We start from the raw sequence: 27,019 nt of genomic DNA on the forward strand, positions 1-27,019 counted from the left end.
TGAATACATTTTGACAAATGTCTCTTTTTACGGAGACAACCGCTAGAGTCGTTGTTTTGTTGTTTTTTAACGTATATTAATATATTTTTATAGGGGTGGGCAACATTTAGCATGACCTTTTGTAGAATGACCTGTACCTCTGTAACGCTCTAGAGATCCAGCTGCAGACCGGCAAGCAGAATGTTTCCCTTTATGATGTCATGCACAGCACAAAACACCACCACTGGTGCCAATTTGGGAATGCATGTATTAGTTAAACTGGGTCTGCACATGCTTTCCATTTTTTTTTTAAAAGAGAAAGTTGATATTAGGATGTGCCCTTAAATGAACAGAAAGGCAGCCAAGCACTAATGGGAGCTCCTTAAGTAGTTACGTTTGATTGTAGATAATTGGCGAACCTCTACAAGTTACTGTTATTTTGATGCAGGGAGGTGCAGGAGCTGGAGATTTGATGTTAAACTGTTTGACCAAGCTAAAGTGGGTTTTTAGTTGTCAGCCTAAACCTGCCACCTGGTGTTAAGACACTGCAGAATGCACCCCAGGTGTGTTCAAACAAATCACATCTTTTTTGTTGTCTGTGTCAAAAGTGCGAAAAGTTACAAGGGTTGGAAAGTCTGTCAATTAAAGATTAGTGTGCTCTGAACCCTATACTTTAGAAGAGAGGTTTTGTTATGGAAAATTTGATGTAATGGTACGCTGTGCGAGTGGGCCCACCTAGGGTGTATATTAAATCTGTATTTCTAAAGAATGGCCACAACGCCCCTCTGAAACCAAAATTATTAGATACAGTAACTGCATTTCATGTACTGAAAATGACTTATTTTCTTTTAGCAAAAACTTTCTAGTTATTTTGGGGGTTCTAGATTATACATATATTGTAGTAATACTATGCTGTTTAAACCCTTACATGTATAATTCCAATCGTTTCATCATTGAAATATGGTTGTGGCATCATTCTATGTTTTGCATAAGGTACAATTCATTTGAGACAGCTGTTTTTTTAGCTCATATTTTGACTATGTATGAAAAGGCTTGCATATCACAGTGCTGTGTGAGATAACACTACTTTAAAGTGTGTTTAAATGTTGCATTTCAGTGAGATGCTTAAAATATAAGAGGCTATTGGTCAGTTGTTAAATACACAGAGGATACTGAATGATCGTTCGTGTTATATGGTTTTTATTCACCACAGGAGGATGTCCCAGTAAATCACAAGCCCTGTTTATGGCCTATTCGCAACCATCTTTTTAGTTAGAACCTTGAGGTATATTTTAAACAAGTCAGTTCTCATTTTGTGTTGCTGCAAACATTGTTGAAAGAGAGAGACATAATTTTTTGTTTTCTTTTCGGCAACATCTATCGATTTAAATTGTTTATTTTCATTAGGATGGTTTCTGTTGTCTCCTACAGTTACCGGTGTTACTGAAGGGGCTGTTTGGATAAGTCAGGTGCAGGCAGATCAGTAACTGGCATTTCTTGACTAAATTTGTTCTAAAGGAAACCGGGGTCCAAATCAAATCAATAATAGAAATCTTAATAATATAGTATAAGAATCCATTTTAGAGTTATTTATTTCATTTCTTACTGCGAAGATCAGCTCTGCTCTCCTGAGCAACCGAAGCTGTCGTGTGTTTTGATTTGCAGGAAATCCCTCCGATGTTTTCAAGGCTCCCTAACAATATAATTAGCATGCAAAAGGAATCTGGAAAGGCACAGTTTACATTACGGTTATTTGAATACACTGCAAATGTAGCCTTTCTATGGAGATATAAAACAGCATTTTGAATCCTTAACTTTGGATATTCCTGTCAACTTTTTGTTTTCAACACTGCTGCAGTGTTTGGCACTGTCTCTTTGGGTATTTGGGAGAGATTCACTATTCTCTCTCCTGCCTCACCCCTTATAGTTTTCACAACTTTGAAAATCAGCAGGGTTTTATTTTGCACCATGTTCACTAAAATGGTGGAAATAATGGGCCCTAATTATATGCCTGTAAGGATTGTTTTAAGGAATGTTTTGTAATGGACTCTTTGTTGATAAATTAAATCAAGTTTGCAGTTGACAACACATTTTCTCAGCAGTTTTGGAGGCATTTTGAAGTTGATTCTCGTGTTCAAAGCATGTTTAAATGTAAGAATATGTTTATAAACACACTTAACAAAACCTATTTAAAAACTATCCTTACAATAGTCTTTAAAGTGTTGTGAATAGGGCTTGTACAAATGCACCTTGCCAACAGTACGCCTACTATCCTATGTCTGTTTTACAAATCTTAACAGAGCCTGGCTTGTAACAGGGAGATGCAGCATTTATCAAGTATTACATTTGCATAACACTTTATTACATGTGTCATGTGAGGCACAGCACAGGCCATTTAGAAAAGTGTGTGCTACATATTGCATATGTTTATTTTTTTCATTGTCAAAACATTTGTAAATAAGTTTCCTGATCCCCACTCCCAACTTGCTTTTAGGTGCCTGAGCTTGATGTATAATCAGTGTAAAGTGATGGGATTATAGCAAGCAATGACTCATGCTTCTGATTGTCTAATGGTTTGTCTACTGCACTTTTGTACATAGTGAAAATACAGGGTTATTTTTTATATCAGTACTGTATGTTATTATATAGGTCCCTACGGTGCACTGTGCAATGATCAGTGAATATTTACAGTGAAAACCACAAACAGAATGCCTGTAAGCATGCCACAGACAGACAAGACATCAAATGTGTTTGTTTTGGTTAGTGTGCAACTGATAGCTGTTACTGTTTTTACTGGCAACCTGATCTATATCTTCTGACAAAATGGGCCAGATGTACTAGGATTTTTCTGCCAGTCATCAAACACTAACACTGCAATGGAATTCAAAGTGTAATGGCACCCCTATGTACTGTAAAAGAATCAAGATGCTGATCTGCAGATCTTCAGGGAGGTCGTATCTGCACGTTAATGTGACAGTCCTGATCCATTGCATTAGCTATTCTGGACTGTTAACTGTTGTGGGCAGGCCTGTTGTTAGGAGCAGGTGACAGGTGTGTCTGTTCTTAATCTTCACTCCTGCTTTAATGGTAAGGATAACAGCGAGGGACACAAATCCCTTGGTGGAGCTGAATGCATTCCAAGATCCCAGACCCACTCCGAGCAGTAATCCCCTGCAGCTGGAACTTGCTTACCACCATGCTCATCTAATACATTTTTTAAAAGCTACTCACCAGTGACAAATGTAAACTGGTCCGAGTAGCGATTTTCCCTCACCCTTTTGCTAACCTCCTTGATCGACCATTCCAGTGATGGATATACCGTCGTCAAACTTTTTGTCTCTCTCTTCCATTTTATTTATCATTCTGGCAGGAGCAGGAGAGTAAGGTGCTGCACTAAAAGTGAGTAAAAGCTTTTAAATTCCAGCACAGCTGTCAATGTACAACAACAAACACTGATCCTAAATACAAATACTACTCCCATACTGCAAAGAGTCTGTGATCTACAGCTGCCACTCAATAACAGCACTTCTTCCTAGCTGGTTTAAGACCTCCCGTTGTTAGGAACATTCCTACTGAAATTACTCACTTGATAAATCTTCTTCTGCGTATTTAGTCAGTTCAACAGGAAACTGGGATATTTTTTTATTTTTTTTTTCAGTTTGGCTTAATCCTGTGTAACAAACCAAAAAATACTGTTGGTGAGAGGTCGTCAAGGTCAGAAATGAATTCCTCTCAATTTTTAGTCAATCTCTCAATTGTAGATTTGACTAATGGCACATAGTCATAGCTGAAGTGTATACTAAAAATATACCAATATAAAAAGCTTTTGATTAATTTTGTATTGCCTTATAAGATTTACATTACGCATTTTAGGTACTGTATTACTAAGATGACAGTTAAAAAAGGGGGGGGGGGAGTATACATACATCATTAAAGCAAAAGGTAATCATGATACCATTTTAAACTTGAATCCTATAATAAACATGGGTTTTCTGCCATGATTTCCCTTAAACACATAAATATTTAAATGTGTTTCAACAGAAAACACATAATTAAAAATAGTAGGTGAGAATTAAGTTAAAAAAAGGTAATTACAGGCCCCAACAGAGTGTCCTCTTAAGTAAAGGCATGATGTGTCAGCAACTGCAAGTTTATTTTAACAGAGCCTGTTCATTATTACAGTAATTACAGACGTGTTAATTGTTTACAGCTACTTAAACGCTTCTTGTCGGCTAGTAATAGTGTAACGCTTCAGTGCAAGACAAAAACAAAAAAAAAACCCTCCTTAAAAACATTTGCCTTATAAGGTTACATCAGGGGGTGATAATTCTGGCTAGCCCCAACCCTTGTATCTACCAGTTCAGGCTGTGTGTGGTATACTTTGGCATTTTTTTAAAAAATATGCTCTGGCCTCTTGTACGAGGCGCTACAGTTAATATTGCATGACTAGCAGGAACACAGCTAGACTGGGACAAGCGGCCCACAATAAATGAAAACCTGCTATAATGATGTGACCTTTAGGTGTGCCCTCCAGCCCTCCTGAGGGCAGGTATTCTGAGCTGCCTTGGTGACCAGTCTCCGTAGTATCCTAGCAAATGGAATGTTGAAATGGACAGTGGGGGACGTCTGCTCTAAAAGCAACTTCATAAGGAGGTGAAGTAAACTGGATCTCAGCTTCAGGGTTTAGAATATTCTTTTGGGGTTGGGTGTTCTTAATGCACTGAGCTTGATGGATATTTAAACTAAACCACTATTATTATTATTTATTTATTAGCAGACGCCCTTATCCAATTGTTACAAGATATTACATTATTTTTACATACAATTACATTCTTTTTTACACATTATTTTTACATACAATTACCCATTATACAGTTGGGTTTTTACTGGAGCAATCTAGGTACCTTGCTCAAGGGTACAGCAGCAGTGTCCCCCACCAGGCATTGAACCCACAACCCTCCGGTCAAGAGTCCAGAGCCCTAACCACTACTCCACACTGCTGCCCTTGTAATAAAATAAAATGCCTTGATCCATTTAACTATAAATTATATTATATTGTTATAGTACTATAGTTATATTCTAACTGTAAACCATTTTGAAGTGGATAAGAAGTATACTGTCATATTTTAAAACATTGCTAATCTTAAAGAGCCTTTACACTAACAAAAACAGTGAGCTACAGTTCTGTAAAATACCCACATTAAAATACTGTACAATGGGGCATTTCAGTCTTACTTAATGTGCCTATGAACAATACAGTTCATTATCATGTAAATATATTTAATTATAATTGCATTCCACATACACAAAGCATGCAGTGATTAAAACACCACTGCTGGACACTAATTTACTAATCTAAATCAAATACATCTGCACCCATTTTCAATTGTTTATAAATCTTCGATTTTTAATAACACACACAGTTAAAATAATGTTTTCGAGGATTGGAATTGCTATTGTTATTGTGAACAATTTAGGTCATAAAATATTAAATTGACTAAAACAAAGTGATACACCAAATGCAAAATCATTAAAACCACAAAGCTGTTGCCCAGACTGACTTATCTGTTTGAGAAATTATTTTAGACTCTGCGTTTATACACCAGTCTGAGCTAACCCAAGTCACACCCAGAATACAGCATTAAAAATGTTTGGACATGATACAAGATGCAGCTCTTGTACACATTAAAAAGCAGCAGAGAGGGAACTAGGTGGTTAAGTACATTCATTAAAACTGCAGTGGCTTTGTTATTTATACTTTTGTTTTTTAAAGAGACTGATCTACAGACTAGTTAAGGTGGTATTAGTCAACTCCCAAATTACAATTATGCAGCAGCTGCAAAGTCACTTACAATTACGTCTCACCTGAAAGACGGAGCACAAGGAGGTTAAGTGACTTGCTCAGGGTCACACAATGAGTCAGTGGCTGAGGTGGGATTTGAACCGGGGACCTCCTGGTTACAAGCCCTTTTCTTTAACCACTGGACCACTCAGCCTCCTGGTAATAAGTCTTTAAAAAGTATTTCAATAACAAAATCCATCTTTTCACCCTTTGAATATCCACTAAACTCAACAATATACTTCTGTGTGCTATTAAATGACAGATTAGTGAAATTAAATTATTAAAATATCCAAATATGTGAACATTTTTTTTTTACATGTATAAAAACAAAACAAAACAAAAAAAACAAGGCAAAGGCATCCACGTCCCACAGAAATGAGAAATACTAAATCACAATGTTTTGCCTTGTACTGATTTTACCACCTTGCCAGAATTCTACATTAGGAAGTGAAAAACAGCTGTCAGTGTGGGATTGTGGGATTTCTATTTAAAAATAGTACCCTATTTACCCTGGCTGTCAAAAAACTTCAGTTGTTTTGTAGTTAATTCAGTGGGGTAAAGTAAGGGCTTCGCAACCTATTCTTACTTCTGTGATATTTTTCAACTTTCATACAGTGTTACATATAATGGCATATAATGGTTTTGCAAATGAACAAATATTTGAATACGTGTCTGAATCTTGAACAGATATCCTAACATGAAAATACCATGTTTGTCCAAGCACTAATTAAAATGATTCATTAACGGTGGCACCATTTTAAGTAAACCCCCGCTGTAGAGTATGTATCTTCCACTGAAATGATTGGAAGCTGATTTTACAACACAAAAACTGACACAAGACACCACTAACATCTGGTTTCTTTAACCAACAAAAAAGCGTTAAGATTGGATTCTTAAAATACATCTACTGTAGCATCATCAAGTGGTTTTATTTCCATTCTATTGTGTACAATATCTGAATATTTGATATGTTTGTGCTGCCTTTTCTGCAAGGAAAAATAAATAAATGAATGTAAAATAATAGCAAAAAACAACTCTTAGCGTCAATTTAACTGTGCCTTAAGTTCCAGCCTACCAAACGAAAATTGGGATACCAGACTAGAAAAGTAGCTACCGAACATAGCCACATTTCAAGAGCTAAAATTGCAATTTGTAATTGCATTTGGCTGTGACACTTCCCATTTGAATGTAACATTTTGGTGGTTGGTGAATTATTATTATTATTATTATTATTATTATTATTATTATTATTATTATTATTATTATTATTATTTGCTGCACATCATAGACCCAGAGTTGTTTTTCGTTAGTTTTACTTGAAAGTTGAGTAGTGTGTTATTGCTCTTTTTCTAACCTAAAAGGAATTTTTAAATGTATTTTTAGGTAGAAAAAAGGTGTAATTTATTATTTTGCATAAAAAGTTGAAGACAGGCCCTGTTCTTTTCTGCTCCAAAAAATGAAGCTGGTGGGCATGTAGTTATCTTTGCCAAGGCTTTATATTGCTACCCGATGAACAATACAAATCAAATTTTATCCAGAGAAAACAGCACAAGATCGAATTTGAATGGTGTTTGAATCTTTATTTAGAACAGACTGCCCGGACTCACATGTCACATTCTGAGTACAGACAGTTATCTAGTCGCAAGCTATTAGCGTTATCCAATATGAAAGCAATTGCTGTGTCAGTACACAGCATACTGGTTAATAAAGGTGTCCTTTGGGGGAGTGAGATTCTGAATTTGATCAATGCTAGCTGGCTGGCTGGCTGGGGTTGCACCTTAGCCAAGTGATATGGCTAAAATGAGTGCTCTGGGGCAGGCTTGCATCCAGACAGGAGGCCAGGTTTGAAACAAAACTGCCATGGGACCCAGAGATAGCTGCTCAATTCCACCATCCCTCTCGGCAAACAGACGGGTGCAGCCAACAATATAAACCCACTGATGCAATATGCTGCTGAACAGTGTAGAGAATAACTAGACTACACCAGCACACAAATGCAAAGTTATGGAAAAAAACCATGTCTCTTGTCTTTGTTCTTCTTTTAGGATGTAACAAACCAACAACAAGCGGAGCGACTTTATTGGTCCTAGCTAAGTCTCCAGTGAATTGTCAGTCGCATTACAAAACCATCTAATCAGACTGCACTATAGGCAATGTCTATTTAGCCATTGAACTAAATAAAAATAAGACTGAACTATCCTTCTTGGCAGTGCCCCTCCACTTTGGGGCTGAAGACAAGAAGCTGGGGGAAAATGTGGCACTTTTACCAACACAATTAACACAAAACTGATAATACCTTAAAATCCCTTGCAATTTGTTGGCATAGTATTCTTAGTAAAATAATACTGTGACATATTTAAAAGCAGAATGAAACTATATAGTTTACCTGTTTGGATAATACCTTCATATCATCAGTAGATTGCATACTGAGACTTTTCCCATTTCAAATATGATGTTATGATTGTATTTGTTCCAAAAACAGCAAAGATACTGGGCCAGTATTAGTAATATTTTGAAAAGTGCAAAGTTTACATCGCTGTTATGATTCAAACCTAGAAATAAACATCTGAATGTTAACACAAGGCTTATATGTTTTCCAAAGTTGCAACGCTTTTGTTTTTGTAACATTAACATTTTTTTTTCCTTGCAAACTGAAGCACATGCTAAGAATTGTAAATCAGAACTATGTTTAATTACTGTTTTACTACTGTGTACAAAAACTGCCAGTGCTCAGTATTTTCTACTAACTTTGAATGCAGCTGTGCAAAAATGAATGTCTTTTTTTTTTTAAGATTATGAATATTTTTTCTTTAAAAAATATTGACCTACCGTAGCCAAATGCATTGTTTCGTACTCATACATACACACAAACACTTACTTACATAAAATTACTTTCAGAAGAAAATATTTTATGGTTGTGAATAAAAAACAAAAAGCACAGGTTATGATCCCAAGAAGCCCACAAAAGCGGAGGAAGAGATTTCACTGAAAGATCTAGCCCATGTATACACACGTACATACACACACAGAGACACACACACAGAGCAACAAAAAAAATGTGTCACTGCCTCACTTCATTAAACCATATGCTCGGTGCCCTGGGAAGAGGGCTGGGTCACTAATTAGTTCGCTCTGTGAAAGGAGCTCTTTCTGATCCCGTTGACTTTTGTCCCCCCCCTCTGGTTAGCTCCAGCTATTTCTGTCATGCAACTTGAAAATCACTGGAGGGAAGAAGATCGCCATAACAACCGCTGAAATGATCTTGTGGAATGTGTCTAGTGGCACTGGAATAACCTGAATATGCACTCCAGATGTGTCGGCTGTCACGGAACAAGTAAACACATCTGATGGACAACGTATGACTGGATGGTCTCATAGTTGACTCTGGGGAGTACTGGAGAGGGGGAGGGAAGGGGGAGGAGGGGGGGAGAAAGAGGCAAAGGGAACTGAGCCAAGAGGCAGGCAGTAGTCACCCTGTGGACCTGTGCAGCCTGGCAGGCTGAGAGGACGAGGACTGGGCCTGATTGTTCCTTGTCTGTCCCTCCTCCGTGTGGCCTCTGTGGGACTACTGCAGCCTCAGCGAATTTCCGTCTGGCACAGACTTGTGAGCTCCCGGGAGCAAACTGAAATATGAACTACAGGAAAGGGAGAGAGAGGAGAGGGCTCTGTGATGTGTACTGACTAAGTGGTAGCCTTTTAGTCCTCAAGAACACATAGCACGGTAATGTGCACACACCAGTGATTTGAACATTAAACATATGAATGTGGATTTTATGCTTGTGTTTTTTTGTTAGTTTTTTATTTTATAAGACAAGTAAAAGTTTAAATCCAACTTCTAGTCTTTTTTTTGTTTGTTTCTTTATCTATGTATTACATTCCAAGACTCACAATGGTGGTAGTAAGCAAAATAAACATGTTATATGGTAGCTAAAGGAAAAATACGAGTATCTCATACTGATGTTCCATACTGCAAAACATCCGCTTTATTTAATCTGCTTCTTTTGAGAAGACAAGTTGTAAATTATATAATAATATAACAAACATTGCATTTTGCACAAAAATGATAATAATTATAAATTGTAACATAAGCTTCTACATGAGCATTATAATATATATATATATATATATATATATATATATATATATATATATATATATATATATATATACACATACTGTATAAAATATAAATAGAAACTTAAACTTGCTTTATATCTTGCTTTATAAATCTGGTATACTATTTCTTCACTTAAAATTGATTATTTCAATTCAGGAAAACATGGTTCACTTTTTTTTTTTTTTAACACTATTACTTCAGTTTTATTATATCTCTTTCTCTCTTCCCTTCTGCTAAAAGTGCATTTTACTGAGCAGGAATATCCAGCCAGAACAATACCTATTACAGTACAGTACCTAAAACCAGACCCCATTATTTAAACAAGGCCCTGACAGGTCTGGAGCTACACAGAAAATGACAACCTCACAATTTAATACAATATATCTGTGCTAAAAACCATACTTTGAGAAATGTTGTTATCTGCCTAATAAAGTTTAATTGAAGATAATTACACCAACAGAGTGCTTAATTACAGCTAATCAAGAAGGCTTATCCATTTAGGGATTAAATGATGAACCTGAACTACAAATAAAAGGTTACATTGTTAGGCAGATTATGTTTTCTTACATATATTAACAGACAACACATGTCTCAGCCTCATTTCTATACAGGTTTCATGAATTTGACTTATTTTTCTTAATTTGAACCCTAAGCGTATAAAATACAGATTATAAAAACATGTATTTTAAAACATCCAGGGCTGCAAGTATAAAATTAGAGTAATCAGTATAATGTATATCACCATGATCTACAAACACCAACTTACCACCTACACTGCAGGTACATGTACAAATGTAAGTGTGTGACTTTCAGAGGAACGGACAGCTTACTCAATATATCCCCCTGATTCTGATACTTAAAATAACGTGGAACCGAGTTTTATATCCATTGGGTAAGAGGTTCTCCAGAGTAAAAAAAAGTAACTGTGACATACATACGGAAAAAAGCTAGATGGACAGGCGTCTCCTTATGTTAACAGATTCTTCAGTTACGTATTCACAGTATGTGTCTCCACTATCTATGTTTGCCCAGTGGTGTATAAGAATCCACATTTACATTTACCTCATTAACCATAACCCCATACTCCAGACAAGTGAATAAACAGAAGATCATGTTTTAAATGAGGTGATCTGTTGGGCAAATAATGTTTAAAAATATATAAATACCCATGAAATCCCCCAGATTGGATTACATAGTTAAACATGTGCTATCATTTGTTATGTTATATAATATATACTATTGGCTGGCAGTAAGTGAGGATATATATATATATATATATATATATATATATATATATATATATATATATATATATATATATATATATATATATATTGGCAGCTATCAAGCAGTTTGACATAAATGCAGTACACACACAAAACAACAAACACAAGACAAGTACTTTGAAACACCCAAGATGTCTATACATCTCAACATAACCGGACTCCAAAAAGAGAGCTATTATATTTATACAATGGCAAAAAATAGGACAACTAGAGGAAGAAAACACACTGTGTGTGCTTAGAAACACTTACAGGCAAGTGCAGTATATTGCTATTTAGAGATAGTGTATTAACTTGAAATAGTTATTGGAAAGTGCAAATACAATCCAAGAACAGTGGCAGCTGGTGTATCTGCAAGCTGTTCAGTATAATAAATATAAATGGACTGCTTTTAGGCTCACCTATTTGAGTTCATATACCAATTAAGAACACCTAATAAATCATTTGATTTGTCAGAATTAAAATGTCTTTCTATTATCAGCTCTTAAAATGCTCAACACCCAGTACCAGTAATTTAGCTAAATTACTGTAATCTGTGTGGCGTAGTCTTTCCTCTTTCAGAGTCTTGTGCTATTCTAAACTTGAATAGAACTTTATGCCGTTGGCCCAACTGGTAACTGCATGACGTTCCTTTTTTTAGTCCCATCCAAGGATACAATTTCTATAGAATATAAAACACAGCACCAGCAGTTAGTCAGAACAAGCTTCAGGAATTTAATTGGGACACTCCTTTAGATCCTAGAGCCCTACTGTGTCAGTTTAGCAGGCAGGGACAAGGACCAGATACCTTCATACATGCTGGTACACATAAGACAACTCTCACTCCATTGGCCCTGAGCACAAAGCAAAGATGGAGCATGCCACAAGCTTCGAGTATTCTGTGGCAGTGCATTCTTCTGAAAAGTGTAGGGATAGAGGCAGATAGAGAAATAGGCCTGTACAGTACAGTTTAAACTAAAAACAAACAAGAGTCTCCCTAGCATTGTTATAACAAAGAAATTAGTATCTTTAAAAATGCTTTATTCACACAAGAGTTACATAAATAACCCCATCTTTCAAAAAAATAAAATAAAATACTAGTTAAAGAGATTTATTGCATACAATATTTATATTGCACAAAGGCTTTGTTTAATATATTTTTCACACTGCAATCTATTTTTAAGACATCTATATTTCAGGCAATATAATTTAAAAATACATGCATGGGTTTTTAACTCAATGAGCAAATTAATAAAAAATAATCTCTCTTTCTTTGTCTAAATAACATTATCCACAACTTGTAAGAGCATATTTGCGAGGATTTATGTTTAAATACTTGTGCCGTCTGTTTACAATTTTGAGTTGTTCTACAGTATGATGCTATGATATGTTATCCTGTGGTAGGTCTACTTTTCCAATTATGGCACGGGAAACACACAAAGGATGTAATTAGCTATGACACTGGGACAGGCGTACAATTTTCAGCACACACACTGCAGCCTCAGTGATGCTTTTGTCAAAATAGGACAAACTGCCTAAATCAAACGAAATCAAGGCTGTGTGGAGCACAAGGGGAAAATCTGATTGTTTTTGGAGGGCCTTCCCCAAGGGCTCCAAAGGAAATCTAGTGGAAATTAAGCCTTTTGGAACAAAGGAATATAGCCAAACTAGCAAATTCAATCCTCCAGTTAGACCAGAGATAAATACCATAATTAACAAAACCAAAGGTAAAATTGAGCCATAGTTAAAACTTTTTTTCAACCCCAATTTTTAACCCATGGTAAACTAATTTCACCATAGAAAAATCATTTTTACTAAGTTTATTTTAGTATTGCTGCATATTCTATCATAGTGTTTAATAGTTATGGATGAACACATGGTTGCTTAGTTACTACTATACTGTAATTTTTATTGATCTACAGAGGCATACCTATATACCGTCATTGTTTTAAAATAAAAAAGGACCAAACGTGGTGTAGCAGGGCAGTAGAGATTTAGTATGTGTTTTGATTTAGTATTTATTTTTAGAATGGGGTACCCCTCTGCCCCTGTGCAGTTTATTGTTTTGTATTTGTATGGTTTAGCAGCGTGGATGGGAAGCCCCATCCACATTAAAAAAAAACACGTGCAGATTGTGGCCGAGGGGTAATGAGATAATTGATAGTTAACCCCTTGGCCACAGTAAGTAAAAGCCTGCAGCTCTCTGCGCTCGGGGTGGGTGTTCAAGAGGAGGAACGGGAGCGAGAGAGGAGTGTAAAAGTAAAATTAAAAATATACAGCATCAGTGAAGGCATTTGCCCAGCCTGACCTGTATTGGCTGTTTTTTTGTGGTCGTGATTTGTTTTTGTTTAACCTTTTGTTTTTGTTCTGTGAGCAAGTGTTTTTGTTTGCTCAGGGTCACACAATGAGTCAGTGGCTGAGGTGGGATGTGAAGCGGGGACCTCCTGGTTACAAGCCCTTTTCTTTAACCACGACACCACTTGACCATCCTGTCACATGTGGTTATTTAGAACCACTACTATTTAGATCAATTCAATATAACCACACACACACGTTTTACTATTGGTAATTTAAGAGAAACAAGAACACACTACTGGTTCCATACTTATTTTTCTTGTATTTATCACAGTGTCAATTCTGAAGCACCCGAAAAATACCATATTATTTTAATTCGTGATATCCAAGAATGGATTGAATTCAATTGATCGATATGACAACGGATCTAAACAATGTTCAAATAATAAAAGGTCCAACGTTATGAAAATCAAACTGCCAATTGTACATGTTTGTCTCTTTAGTTTATTACTGACGGCAGCATCAACCTGTTTAGATAAACTCAATAGAATGCAGTGTCTTCAAAATAATGCCAGGGTCACCATATTATTTTTTGGAACTACAGAATGCCCCATTGCCGGGTACAGCAATAGTGCATGCAGAAGTTTAAAATACAGTACAGTACACATCAAGGGGCGTATTCATAAAGTATTAAAATGCCAGTAAATAGAAAGGACCCTGCTACAGTTATTGGCACGACAATACTGTATGAATATAGCATAAAGGTTTTAATACTCTCCTTTTTTGCCCCTTTAAATTTACAGTACAGATATATAGTGATATTCTCTTCAAAGATTCACTAAAATATTATTGTCAATTTTAAAGATGCATTTCCTAATAACGGTCCTGTTTTTAGATAAATGTGTTAAGTGGAAAACAAAATATGGTGATGAATCCCTGATGTGTAGCTTTTCACTGTTTGTGTAATTTCCAAACTGTGAAAAATGTTTGAAGCAGTAATGTTCACTTCTGGCTCTTTCATTCCAATCCAGGGCCTTGTTCCAACCAGACTTAATTGGACCCCTAGGTTCAATTAAACAATTAAACATGGCTCTGGACTGCTCAATTCAATAATTAGGATATGGTTGGATCAAGGTCCTGGACTGGAAAAGATTGAATGAATCACAAGTGAGTACCACTGGTTTAGAAGATGTGAATACATTTACAGTGTATATACCCTCCCCCTAAACAAAAGAACAGTGAAAAGGTAAAAACAGATGGTTCTGCCTCCACGGTTTTAAAAGCTTTGAACAACTATGTAGTTTTATTTTAAAATAAGTAATGCATAAAGGAGTTCAACTTAAAATATGTTTTGAATTAACTACCCTTACATTTGCTTAAGAAAGGTAGATGGAAACAAAACATCTAACTGCCTGCTTTGAGCCATGTTTAGGGACCTGTGCGGCAACCGTATTTATATAACTGCTTGCTTGTGTGCTAGGTTTCATGCCATCAAAAGTGGTCTGAGATGGAAAATGAGGTTAGGCATATCTTCGGAATTTTGCAATATTTGCAGGAAAAAAAAAAAAAAACACAAACATCAAAGTCTCTCAACTAAATCAATACTTGTTGGGACTACGTGTTCTACAAGAGTTCTTCTTTATAAAGAATATATTTACTTTTTTTTTTTTACTTTCTCCATTTGGCATTTCGAGTGTGTGACAAGCATCTGATCATGTGACAGAAAGCATTCTGGGCTATATTCACAAATAATTTACCACAGTGCTAAGTGTACCATTTTTTTTTTCTTTTTTGTAAAACAAAAACAAAATTCTAAAGTTAAAGAAATAGTGAACCTCCTTAGTTATTTATTTGAGGCTTAAACATCGCCGTTTTGTTTTCTTTTTAGAAAAAAAAAAGAAAACATAGCACAGTGGTAAATTCTTTATGAATATCAAAATTGCACTCAGAGCTACTGTGGATACAGAATGGAGAAAGACTACAGTGACATACAATAAACCCCCGGTCACACCTGGAATGATAATGATAACCATAAATCGATCATGGAGCGGTCACACCAGAACAAAAAAGGCCTCCGATATATATTGTACAGCAAATGCCAATCAACTTTTTAGTACACACCCACTTTTATTTCCAGCAAGATGAGGGACAGTGATGAGGAACATGAAGAAATAATCCTGTTGTATTTGATCAACAGAAGGCATGGTGGAGTTATGTGCTTTATTATTATTATTAGTAGTAGCAGGAGTAGTCATTAAACAGTTATACCTGTGACAAGCACGCTTCTGGAACATTGCAATTGTCCAATGTTATTTGTTTCCATTAGTTTTCTTTAACCTTGTTTCCAAGGTGATGAGCCTTTCACCTCCAGAGTAGGATTTATTTTCAATAAGTTTTGTTCTTGCGATTCCACATTGTTCCCAACTGCCAATTTTAAAGATGCATTTCCTAATAACTTCACAAAGCGCTTTCCACAAATTCGGCAGCATAATTTCAAAGGCATGAGTATTTACAGTTCATTCTTTATCTTAAAAAAAAAAATCTGAGTTTATTTTACATATATTAAAATAGGGATAAAATCGGTAAAAATGTTTTTAAATGAATCATCGGTATAAATCGGGGGGGGTGGGGGGTGGGGGGGGTCTCAGTATACACACTTTACATGTGGAATATGCTGCGTAGCAGTTCTGGTTTTTGATTAATAATGTCCCTGGCATGTATGATAAAGCAGAATCTGTGCAAGTCGAAGCCACATTTTCCCAAGTTAACTGGTACTTGCGAACGTTTGGGCAATCGCTGTGCTGACGTAAATAGTATATACAGAAGGTATGAACATGACATCAGCACTAAACACGCCAGGTTTATTCGCCTTGAAATCATAAAAAGAAAAGAAAATTGACAGAAATGGGTGGTGCAAGCCATCGGGAGACTCGTCAAAAATCACACTGGACATTTCCATCAATGCGTTCCATGTAAGTTTACCAACTAAATCATCGCCATTTTCTGTCAAATATTTACGATTAAGATTGTCGGCGTTAGGCAGTGTTTTAACTGATGGACAGACAGTACTGTCTCACAAAGTCATCAATATATACCTCTCTGCAATAAACAGTGGCTGTCCAGCAAAGCACAGCACTCAGACAAACTCATTAACACAGTCATTCTGCGCTCTCTTTTTATTATAGCGCGTGTAAAAGCCACATAAACGGCTTGTTTGTCTCTCAATTCACTTTCTTGTTTTAGTTTAATGTGTCACTTATTTTTCAGTATGTCTTTTATTGTCAGTGTGAACATGTACCTCAATGCAGCAGTGTTTGCAGCGCTATGCATCCTCTGCCTCATCTGACCCACTTCTGCTATTTTTGCTTTTTGTATACTTCGAAACATTCATTTTCTTTTGAATATTCATAAACTGATTTATGTTTTCTCCCCATTCATCATCCACAAAAAATATTATATTTCTGTGCAAGTATTTCAATTTAGTTTTTGATCAAGCTAGTAGTTACTACGCCCAACAATTGCCACAATAATCAGAATTTGATTGGCCAACATAATCAGGTGATAATGTGTTTGTGAAGTGACACAGAACCACATTTGAACGTTATTTGATCCTCTGATGTCTAAAAGGCAGTGGTATCCTAGGATACAGTGTTGGTCTGCTTATTACGATGTGAGAGTCAAAATAAAACATAATTTTAATCATAATATTGTGTATTTCCTGGAAAACAGCACCAGGAAAATGTTGAATAATAGACAAAAATCGGGTATAAATCAGTAAAAACCAACGTCCAGTTAAAAAAAAAAATCCTAATTTTTTGGTAAAATTCGTAATAAACCGCAAACATGGAACACTAACTATAAGCAAAGGGAAAAAAGCAATAACGTTATATACGCACAAGCGTGCATAATAAATTCAAACAGAACTCACCGCTGACTCCTATTTTATCCCCAATTGCCATTCACACATCCTTATTTTTCTTTGAATCCTTGAAAAATCTGCTGCTCTTGTCGTACAGCAGTGGGTTCTTTTCGACCTCCAAGATTGGTTTCTCCATCTTCTTGCCTTCCATCTTTCTAATGATATGTGGCAGGTGATGATGTCACATTTAATACAGCCCTGATTGGCCAGGAACATTTATCGTTCAACTGCATCGGGAGTCTGTGTGCACTGTTGCACTGAAAACAGCAAATACCAAGAACTACTGTAAAAACTACTGTAAAATGGCAATCATAACAATACATAGAAAGAAAAAAAAACATTCAGTAAGCCAGTAGTTACTATGCTACTACTGATTGCCTAAATGTACAATCAATGATGGGATTTTTAACATGGTGGGGTAAAAGCTAAAGGACACATTGAAGGGTATCCAAACTACGAGTCACAATCCCAGCACGGTGAACAGAGTGGGGTAACAAATCCCCCCAAATGTCTCTGCATGCCTACTTCTTTGACTTTTGTGTACAGTTGTCACAAAGACGGCCGGAGTGGGTGGCGTCAGACCAGAATCAGGAAGTAACACACAGAGATTTGGGGTTTTGGTTAAGCTGAGCGCGTGATCGCGCTCACCATTTAATAAACAGAACAGAAAATAAAAGGTTTGAAACAACAAAACACAGGACACGGCACTCGAGCCAAAACAAAAGGACAAACAAAACGTACTAACACACAAACGGTGGATGCACAGACAAACGAACAAACACGGTGAGTGAAAACACTATTTTTACTATTATTATTCTAACAATTACTACCTCCGTCTCCAATCCCGTTCTCCACTCACCGAACACCCAACCCTGACTGAATGAAATGTGCGTCTATATATACTGTTGTGCTGGGATTCAATTACTAATTAATTATTCACTTGAATCCCAGCACGTGAATTAATTCTGTGCAACCCCGTGCTCACATATTACATTTAACCAGCACGTGAAGTGATTTGTGCCCTCCTCGTGCCTAAATACAAATCTACACTTTTAAATACACGTGAAACACAGACCCGTTTATATCCCGTGTACCAATGACTATACACCAACATTAACACACGCAACATACAACACATAACACACAAATGCACACAGGGGCGGGGCGCATTGCCACAACAGTACAGTTGATTGTTAAGGCCTTCAGCCAAATGAAAACACACTCATGGAAGAAAAACTCCCTTGCACCCCCCAACCACTGATTTGAAATTCTTAAACTGGTTTTCTGTAGTGTTAGAGCACCGCTGACTGAATTGCACCATCAGCAAAACCAGGATGATGCGGCTCGTTATTTTGGGGAGGATTTCAAAGGCATGAGTATTTACTTAGCAATATGAATCACTTTGAAAAAGCGGGTCTAAATATAGACGTGCAGGTTGGCTTACATTTGCTGAGGAATATTAGCATCTGCCAAGTTTGGAGAAAATCACCCTGGTAGTTTTTGAGAAAATGCACACTCAAGTTTAAATCAACAGCATCAAATAAAGCACAGTCAGCTCCCTATAGAATTTTGACTTCAGTGACGGTTTTATTCTTAATACAAGGGTGGTAAAACGTGACTGACATGTATCTGGGTAACGGATATCTGAGTGCTGACTGTATTTACATTTTATCTTTGAAAATGACTTTTTTTGATTGCTCAAAATTGTTTTTATTTTTGAATCTGTAAAGACATATTCCCCCAGATTAAAAAAAAACTGCAATAATACATGATATTTATTATTTAAAATAATATATTATTTGTTTTTAATTTTCCTTTAGATGACACATTCTACGTTTTCTAATACAATTTTGCAATTAAAAAACATGTCTTGAGTTGTTATACAAATTCGTTTTAAACATTTTATAACACTTTTCTTTTGACAATGTAATAAAAAACACATGTGCCTATAATTAAATTACCAATACATACTGTATATTAGAAATGTAAACATTGATTTTAAATCCAGACACACCTATAAAAATATCTCATTATGTGCTGCTGTCTTAAGAAAAACTTCTTTCCACTGCAGTGTACTCAGTGTATGGAAAACTCGTAACATACATACAATTCTGAGTCAATCCCTAACGCTCTGTAATCAGCAAAAATAGAAAGTAATTTGCCAGTACTGTTTTTTTTTTAATTATATTGAATCTTATTCCATTTCAAATGATTGGAATGTGGAATGCACCTGATTATAAGCCTTTAACAGACAGCATGGCATACTATAATAATAGCTCATTTTAAAAAGTCAACTGCTTTACTTATGAGTGCTTGTCATCTGCTTAAGTTTTCAAAACAGTTTTTCATTACACTACACACTCTTTCTACATGTCCAAGTTAATAGCACTTTAACAGCACAGTGTGACCAAATCAGACAAAGGCAGACAGTACAACATGCCAGTACAGTATACTGCACCTTGTTAACTTCAACATGTTCTCTTCGGTCTGATATTGCAATAGTGATTGTTTTTTAATGTTTTGTAAAGGCAATTATACAACACTGCTAGGGGCTCCCTTATGACAGGCATTTTTATTTATTTTGGAAGTCCTTACACTCCAGTCACTAACTGTGTAGGCTAATTTCTTCCTGACATGTACCACCACGTTTAACTGTACAAATAATAAGGTTTTGCAATAACTGCATAATTGTACTTTACATTTTATACTGACAACAGTCTCAAAACTTTTTACTCCAAACCATAATCAGAATATATATAGTTTTCTGAAAAAAATACCAATTGCAAATATCAAACTAATCAGAAACAAAGTAGGAGGGAAAAAATGCACAATAAATTTACATTAAGCATTACATGAAAACAAAATGCTTGTTTTTACAATATTTTGGGTACATATTATGTGATATGAGCAGGTGTTTCAGGAAAACTTGAATTACAGTGAAGCTTCGAGGAGTACTGACTTACAAAATGAATGCATTGTGCACAGAGCCCTAGACCGAGTATGAGTATTGATTGCATTTAGATACATACAAAAAGATGATGTTATTTTCTAAATAAACAGTTAAATTATATGTAGCGATCTCGGTTCCCGCAGGCAGGCGCATCACACAGGGCGAGGTAATCCACACACAGGCGGAGGGCGGGCGCGAACCCAGGACCTCACGTACTAAAGCGTAGTGCCGATACCGCTGTACAAGAGAGTCGTCTCTTTTGTACAGCGGTATCGGCGCTATGCTGCAGTGCGAGAGGTCCCGGGTTCGCGCCCGCCCTCCGCCTGTGTGTGGATTACCTCGCCCTGTGTGATGCGCCTGCCTGCGGGAACCGAGATCGCTACATATATATATATATATATATATTAATTTAGTTGTCACCAATTGATTTTTACCCCATTTTTCTCCCAATTTGAAATAGCCAATTGTATTATTTTAGGCACAGCTCACTGCTACCACCACCCCCGCGCTGACTTGGGAGTGGCAAAGATGAACACACGCTGTCCAAGAAACGTGTGCCGTCAGCCAACCGCTTTTTTTTCAGTGTCAGAGGACAACACAGCTCTGGGCAGCTTACAGGCAAGCCCGCAGGCGCCCGGCTAGTCTACAGGGGTCACTGGTGCGCGGTGAGCCGAGGACACCCTGGCCGACCCAAGCCCTCCCCACCCGGGCGACGCTCGGCCAAGTCAAGTTATTTGCTTTACTGAACATTTCTTTCCAAACCCATACTTAGACAATAGTTCCCGTTGCATTGGCTTTTACACATTTGTTGTATTAATTCTAATTTAAAAGAAAAGTATTAAACAGTGCTGCTTCATCAATTAAAAAATCAAAAACCCAATAAACTAAACAGTGCACCATTTAATAAAAAGTAAACCAAATATTTTAGTATTGCATACAGTGCAGTACAGTTGCATTTTGCAGTACAATTACAATTTCCAGCTGTACAAATACATTCATTTTGTTAATCAGAGCCATAACCATACACATACTTTACAAGCATACCACTGCGTTGCACTGACATGTAGAATAAGTTACAGTATGTATTAAAGTAATTCAAAGTACTCCATTCAAACAAAATGTTTTCTACATCGGACCATAAACACTTTCCTCCTATCAGCTCATTTTTCTTTGGCCATTTTAAGTTTGTCTTTGTTTCGTCTCGTTTTTTCAGCATTGCAATTAACATGTATTTTGACAAATTCAACAACACACAATTTCAAACCTGTTGAGTAGAATTTTCTTTTTTTTTCTTACTGTCCTACTTTATACAGTCTCAAAGTCACCTGCATTATTATAGCATTGCAGTTACAACGAACAGAAGACTTGAAAAGTTTACTACTCGGCTTTCTAACCAATAGCTGTTTGATACGGATCCCAGGGGCGTGTTCAGTTTGAATGTCGACAAATCAATGACTCGGGAGGAATAAGGAAATTCATAGAGACTGACGGCTATTGTGTTAACACTAAGTGAAGCAGTATAGCTGTGACGTTTTCGAGAGGTCAGTCAAGAGTCTGAACGCTTGCGTTTAACATTCAGAATGATTGAAGGCATTGAGTGTAACAAATTAAAAGTTTTAATTAGAACAGTGGTTTTGTGTTTCTACCTAGCAACATGACCTGAATGCCGTAGATACTGAACAAATAAATCGGGTTGTTGACAGTTACGTTTGTGTGAGACATAACGAGTGGCTGTAGTAATCCCATTGTGGCACTGGGAATGCCTAGAAAATCGACTTATTCAGCGGTTTTTATGGTAGATTTAGTTTATATTGGTATATATTAGGTTTATACATAGTGAACAAGACGGTTTTCTTTGGCTTTAAATGATTATTTTGTTGTCAAATTTCATTGGTACATTTTTCCTTTCTGGAAAAAAAAACATGTAAATGACGATTTTGAGTAAAACCTTTGAGAATCTAGTCCATAGTAAACTGATGTCGTACTACAGTACAAACTACCTTTCAAAGATCACATAATCCATACTTCCAAACTCACCGAGTTTACCTTGGAGACGTTTTTTATTAATCCAAACTTTTAGCCCAGGGTGCTTCAGTAACTGGGGAGTTCTATAAGTCTGTGAAATGTAATTATATGGAATTGATTGGAAATAGCTTGACCATGCCTGAAAGCAGGGATAACCAGAAAGGGGCAGCTTTCTGATGATAATTTGGGTAAAACTAATACAAATAATACAAGTGGGTTAAAATAAATAAGTCATTGTGGTGAATGTTGTTCTGGTGTTGTTTAGTATTTTCCACTGTAAGTGTTTTTGAAGGTCATTCCCAGAACAGGAGGTAGGGCTGCGTGGAGTAAAAACTTGGGAATTTAAATAGGAATGATGTGCTTGTGACTTTAGAAAGAGGACAGGATTTCCCCTTGGCTCGCGGAGAGCCGCCCTCATGGAGGTGAGACCAAACCGATCAGCCTCCGAGGCTGAGAAGCAACCGATACTATTTGAACACATAAAACATGAACTACACATTGTGTAACATACCTATAAAAACGTGATGATCAAGCTAGGATCAAGGAAGACATCCATGACCATAAATGTAAGTTTAAAGCAAGAACTATGCAAGGATCATACAAGAATAAGTAAGATTGCATGCATACTTGGCATGAAAAATGCAAGGGTTATGCTTGGATAAGGGATTTGTAAGATATTAAGTAACTGGCAGCCTAAAATAGTAAATATGCAGTTTAAGAGACAGTGAGTGCAAGGGCTCTGAGTAAACTGTTCATATAAAGCTATAATCAAAACCTCCTTTAATCAGACTAATTATATACGTTTCAGTCTGTATGTTTTGTTTTATTTTTGTTCTCCCAAAACTTGCTAATCCCCAATGTAGGCTAAAGGACAGCAGTGTGAGGGCCAGAGTGGCACAGCTAAAGTGATTCTGTCACACATTGCTGATCAAAGACACATGGCATTTTTTGTCTTTTAAGCTATGGCCTCAAAAATATTAACACAACGGGAATGCCCGTTATTGCTATTTCTAACAGTTCTTATTCCCCATTCACTTAACACATAAATCAAGTATTACTGATACCTAAACTGGAGTCTTCAGAACTGGCAAAACGCTTGGATATTCACAGCAAACAGTTTGAGATTTTGTATAGGATATAGGATAAAGGGTTTGAACTGGTGAATTCAAGGGATATTTTCCTGTTAAAGGGCCAATGATAACCCAGACTTTATTTTACTTAAGTCTTGTAAAGCCTACAACACATTTGGGCTAGATTCTCAAAGCTACTCTATTTACTCCAAATCACCATTAGTACAATTTTTGTGTGAAAGAAGAAAAAAAAAAGTCACTTACTAAAACAAATAGTACTTCCATCAAACTTGTGGTGTTGCGGCAGGATAAATGGGCTTCACCTGAAAGTGAAAATTAAATCAGGAAAACTATGTGGGGCTTGAGAAAATGCTATGAGGCTAATGAGAGGTGCAATATGTTTTTCGCCTGTAATGTCTTCATATTTCTAGTCAATGGGGTAAAGTTTTCAAATTTGCATTACTCACATTAACCAAAGAAAGTAAAATGTTAACAAACATTGTGGGCTGTATTTTGAAGCAAATCCCAATATAGTCCCTATGTACGAAAATGTGAGACCTACGAAGATGGCCAAATTCCTATTGGGACCGTGTCGTTAAAGAAGTAACAGTCACAAAAGTAATTACGTAGACAGCAATAAATAAAAGACATGTGTTAGCATGAAGAAAAGGAAAATCAGATCACTTAGGGAAAACAAACACTTCTCCTCCCTGAAACAATTAGATTGCACAAGGGTCACAGATTTAAACAGGTCCAAGATTCAGGTTAGATGGTATTTCTCTAACGTGTAATGCACAACTCTCGACCCAATATTTGGTGAAAACAGTTAATACCGAACATACAATTAGATGCATATAGGTATACATATATAGATGATTAGCATGGTTGGGCCAATTCATTAATTCAAATTAATGGCTATCCAATGCTGCAGGGAATGGTATTGGTGGTACAGTAGGGACACTTTTCTCATCCAATGCCCTCATTTATATATTTTAAAAAACAGTGGGGTACTACCGTATTATTGTTTGTACAACCGTTTTTGGTGCAAACACAGAATGCAAAGGGGTCTATTTATTTGTGTTCAATGTAGCCCCAGTTAGAAATTGTCCTTTATAAGGTGGTTCAACTTTGACAAGACTAAAGCATTGCTTTAGAAAATGCACTTGATACTAAAATAGAAGATCCAATTCTATTTACTATGTTTGCCATCCAAATGAGTGAATTCAGGAACTCAAAGAAATGGATGTACAGTATATGCCAAACATTATCAATGCTTTCTCTCTCCTAAGGGGAAGATTAAAAAATACGTGTAACGCGTATAAATATAAATACAAACCACCATTAACGTATGAAAGGATTTGGTCCTAACTACAGTTCTATACACGCAAGAACCCTGTGCATTAACACACATGTCCAGAGAATCCTCACACCTTAAGCATACAAAGTATGTTAGTTGAGTACATCCCTACAAATGTTAATTCAAAATTACATGTACCGGTTTATATATATATATATATATATATATATATATATATATATATATATATATATATATAGATCAAGCTGTTCAAAAATGGGTTAATATGAATTAAACACACCTTCAGTTTAAACAGCTCACTCAGACGAGGTGTTAACAAGCTAGGATGATCGGCAAGGAACTAACAGGTCACAAAGCCGACTTTAGAAGCCGCCCATCCCCTGCCTATTAAAAACAGAATTCCTGCAAAACTGTTTGCTTTTGAGATAACTCCTACGAAGTGTTATTACTGCCAACCCTGGCCTAGCCCCCATGTTATTCACGGCTCCGTCCGGGCATGCACTATCAACATGTGGCACATGTCCTTGACAAGCACAGAAGAGCCGCACCCCGGGAACTCTGCTGGTACGACAATGGGGTTCACCCTTTTTTCTTTTCTGGTTGCCGGGCTGGTAGTGAGGAATCCAATAACTGTGACAGTGGGCCTTTGGCTTTGTTCCTGCCTTCCCAGACAGTGAAACTGTGCAGACACTAATGAAAGGTTAAATGAATAGGAAGAACTGACAAGAGGTACAATAAAGAGGAGGGCTTTGGTAATCCACAGACACCCCAGCAGAGATCCTTGGCTCAAGCAGAGCAAGGACAGCACATCGCAGAGTCACAATATTTAAAACAGCTTGCCCTACAACAGAGGCTTTTTGTGTCTCGGTACATGTCTGGCTTTCAGGAACGAAAAGATACTGAAAAGAATTTCAGCATGGGGTTCTTTGATAAATGTTAAGGTCATCACAAGAAAGAAGAACAAAATCTGTCTTGTGTACTTTTGGTACATTTTGCCCTGGTGGAATGTAAAGTCACATGAAAGGCAGCCTCTGAGCAATTTCTTTTTATCAGCTTTACAGGCTGAACTGTCCCTTCCCTACAGACTACCTGTCAATTTTATCCTAGCTCTCAAATACTTGCGATGTCTGCTGCTTGCAGTGATTAATTTTCTCATTAAGACTTCTCTAATGTTAGATCCCTTTCAGCGGAGGGCAGGGGAAGGGAAATCATGTTTGCATTTTATTGCTTTAAGTGGATTTTGGTATTTGGAGCACATGCATCCCTGAATTTATTTCTTTATGTATATGTATTAATGGTGTTACTTCGTTAAGAGTTTAAAAGTTAGTCAAATGGTAAACTTTGAATTTGGAAAGGGTTTAACTTTTGTTAAAAATATTTATGTGCCCAAAGCCTTGATTCAGCTGCAACCGCTACATAGGGATCAACTTTCTAATCAAATTTTGAAATCATGTTTGGTACCGTAGCGTTTCTACAGCCATATTCCTTCAAAATAGGATTGTTTTAGCCAGACATGACCTGTGGAAAGAGATACCTGTACTGTGCCTTTCAAGTCAAAGCCAAGATAGAACTGTTTTTCTGATTCTGAGACCAACACTACCCTGAACATTTCGCACAGCACTGTAAAACAGGCCAGTTATACACTGGAGAAAACAATAGTGAACAGTGAAAATAAAGAGGAGGGAAAAAGGAAGCCTGAGTTACATATTATTTTCCAAATTTTTAATGATATCAGCTCAACACTGAATTCCCAAGGCCTTGTGCAGGCTATAAAATAAAAATTGATAACGTAACCCAAAACCTCCCACTTGAACAATTAATTACCAACAAGCCTCTGTGTGCTTCAGTTTCGCCAGGATCACAATTAATAAAAGTCTCTTTATAATCAGAAAATACAATGTCACTGTTTGGGTCTGACTGTTGGGAAAATGTCTGGATGGATGTCATTGTTACTTACGTAATATATTGAGTTTTGTCGTCACATTGTTGCAGAATAGAAACACAAGTGGGTTAAAATAAAGAAATATGTCACTGTAGTAAATTGTGCTTTAGTGTTGATTTGTATTTTCCTCTGTGAGTACTGCCAAGGTCATTTTTACAGACGCTGAAGTCCAGTTTATCAAATGCTTTTGGCTTTTCAAATCCTAATTAAAAAAAAAAAAAAAGTATATTGTAAAACTTTTTAGGTTACTAATGGTGGCATACGATCATGTCATTTTAAATTGTCAGCATAGATGTAAAC

General features: G+C 36.6%; 1 protein-coding gene across 5 annotated transcripts in view; it reads right to left on the reverse strand.

Annotated features, from left to right (window-relative positions):
- The window catches only part of LOC117409563 (zinc finger protein basonuclin-2-like), a 349,521-nt gene that overhangs the window by 315,399 nt on the left and 7,103 nt on the right, over nt 1-27,019 (reverse strand). For 3 of the 5 annotated variants that reach the window (XM_059002013.1, XM_059002016.1, XM_059001981.1), the window contains exon 2: nt 23,724-23,782. The exons of the other annotated variants lie outside the window; for them this stretch is intronic. In XM_059002013.1, coding sequence (XP_058857996.1) covers nt 23,724-23,744 — 21 coding nt within the window. In that variant the 5' untranslated portion in view covers nt 23,745-23,782. The remainder of the gene's footprint in view (nt 1-23,723; nt 23,783-27,019) is intronic. 5 annotated transcript variants of the gene reach the window in all.

Source organism: Acipenser ruthenus, chromosome 2 (assembly GCF_902713425.1).
Source record: "Acipenser ruthenus chromosome 2, fAciRut3.2 maternal haplotype, whole genome shotgun sequence".
NCBI classification, from domain to species: domain Eukaryota; kingdom Metazoa; phylum Chordata; class Actinopteri; order Acipenseriformes; family Acipenseridae; genus Acipenser; species Acipenser ruthenus.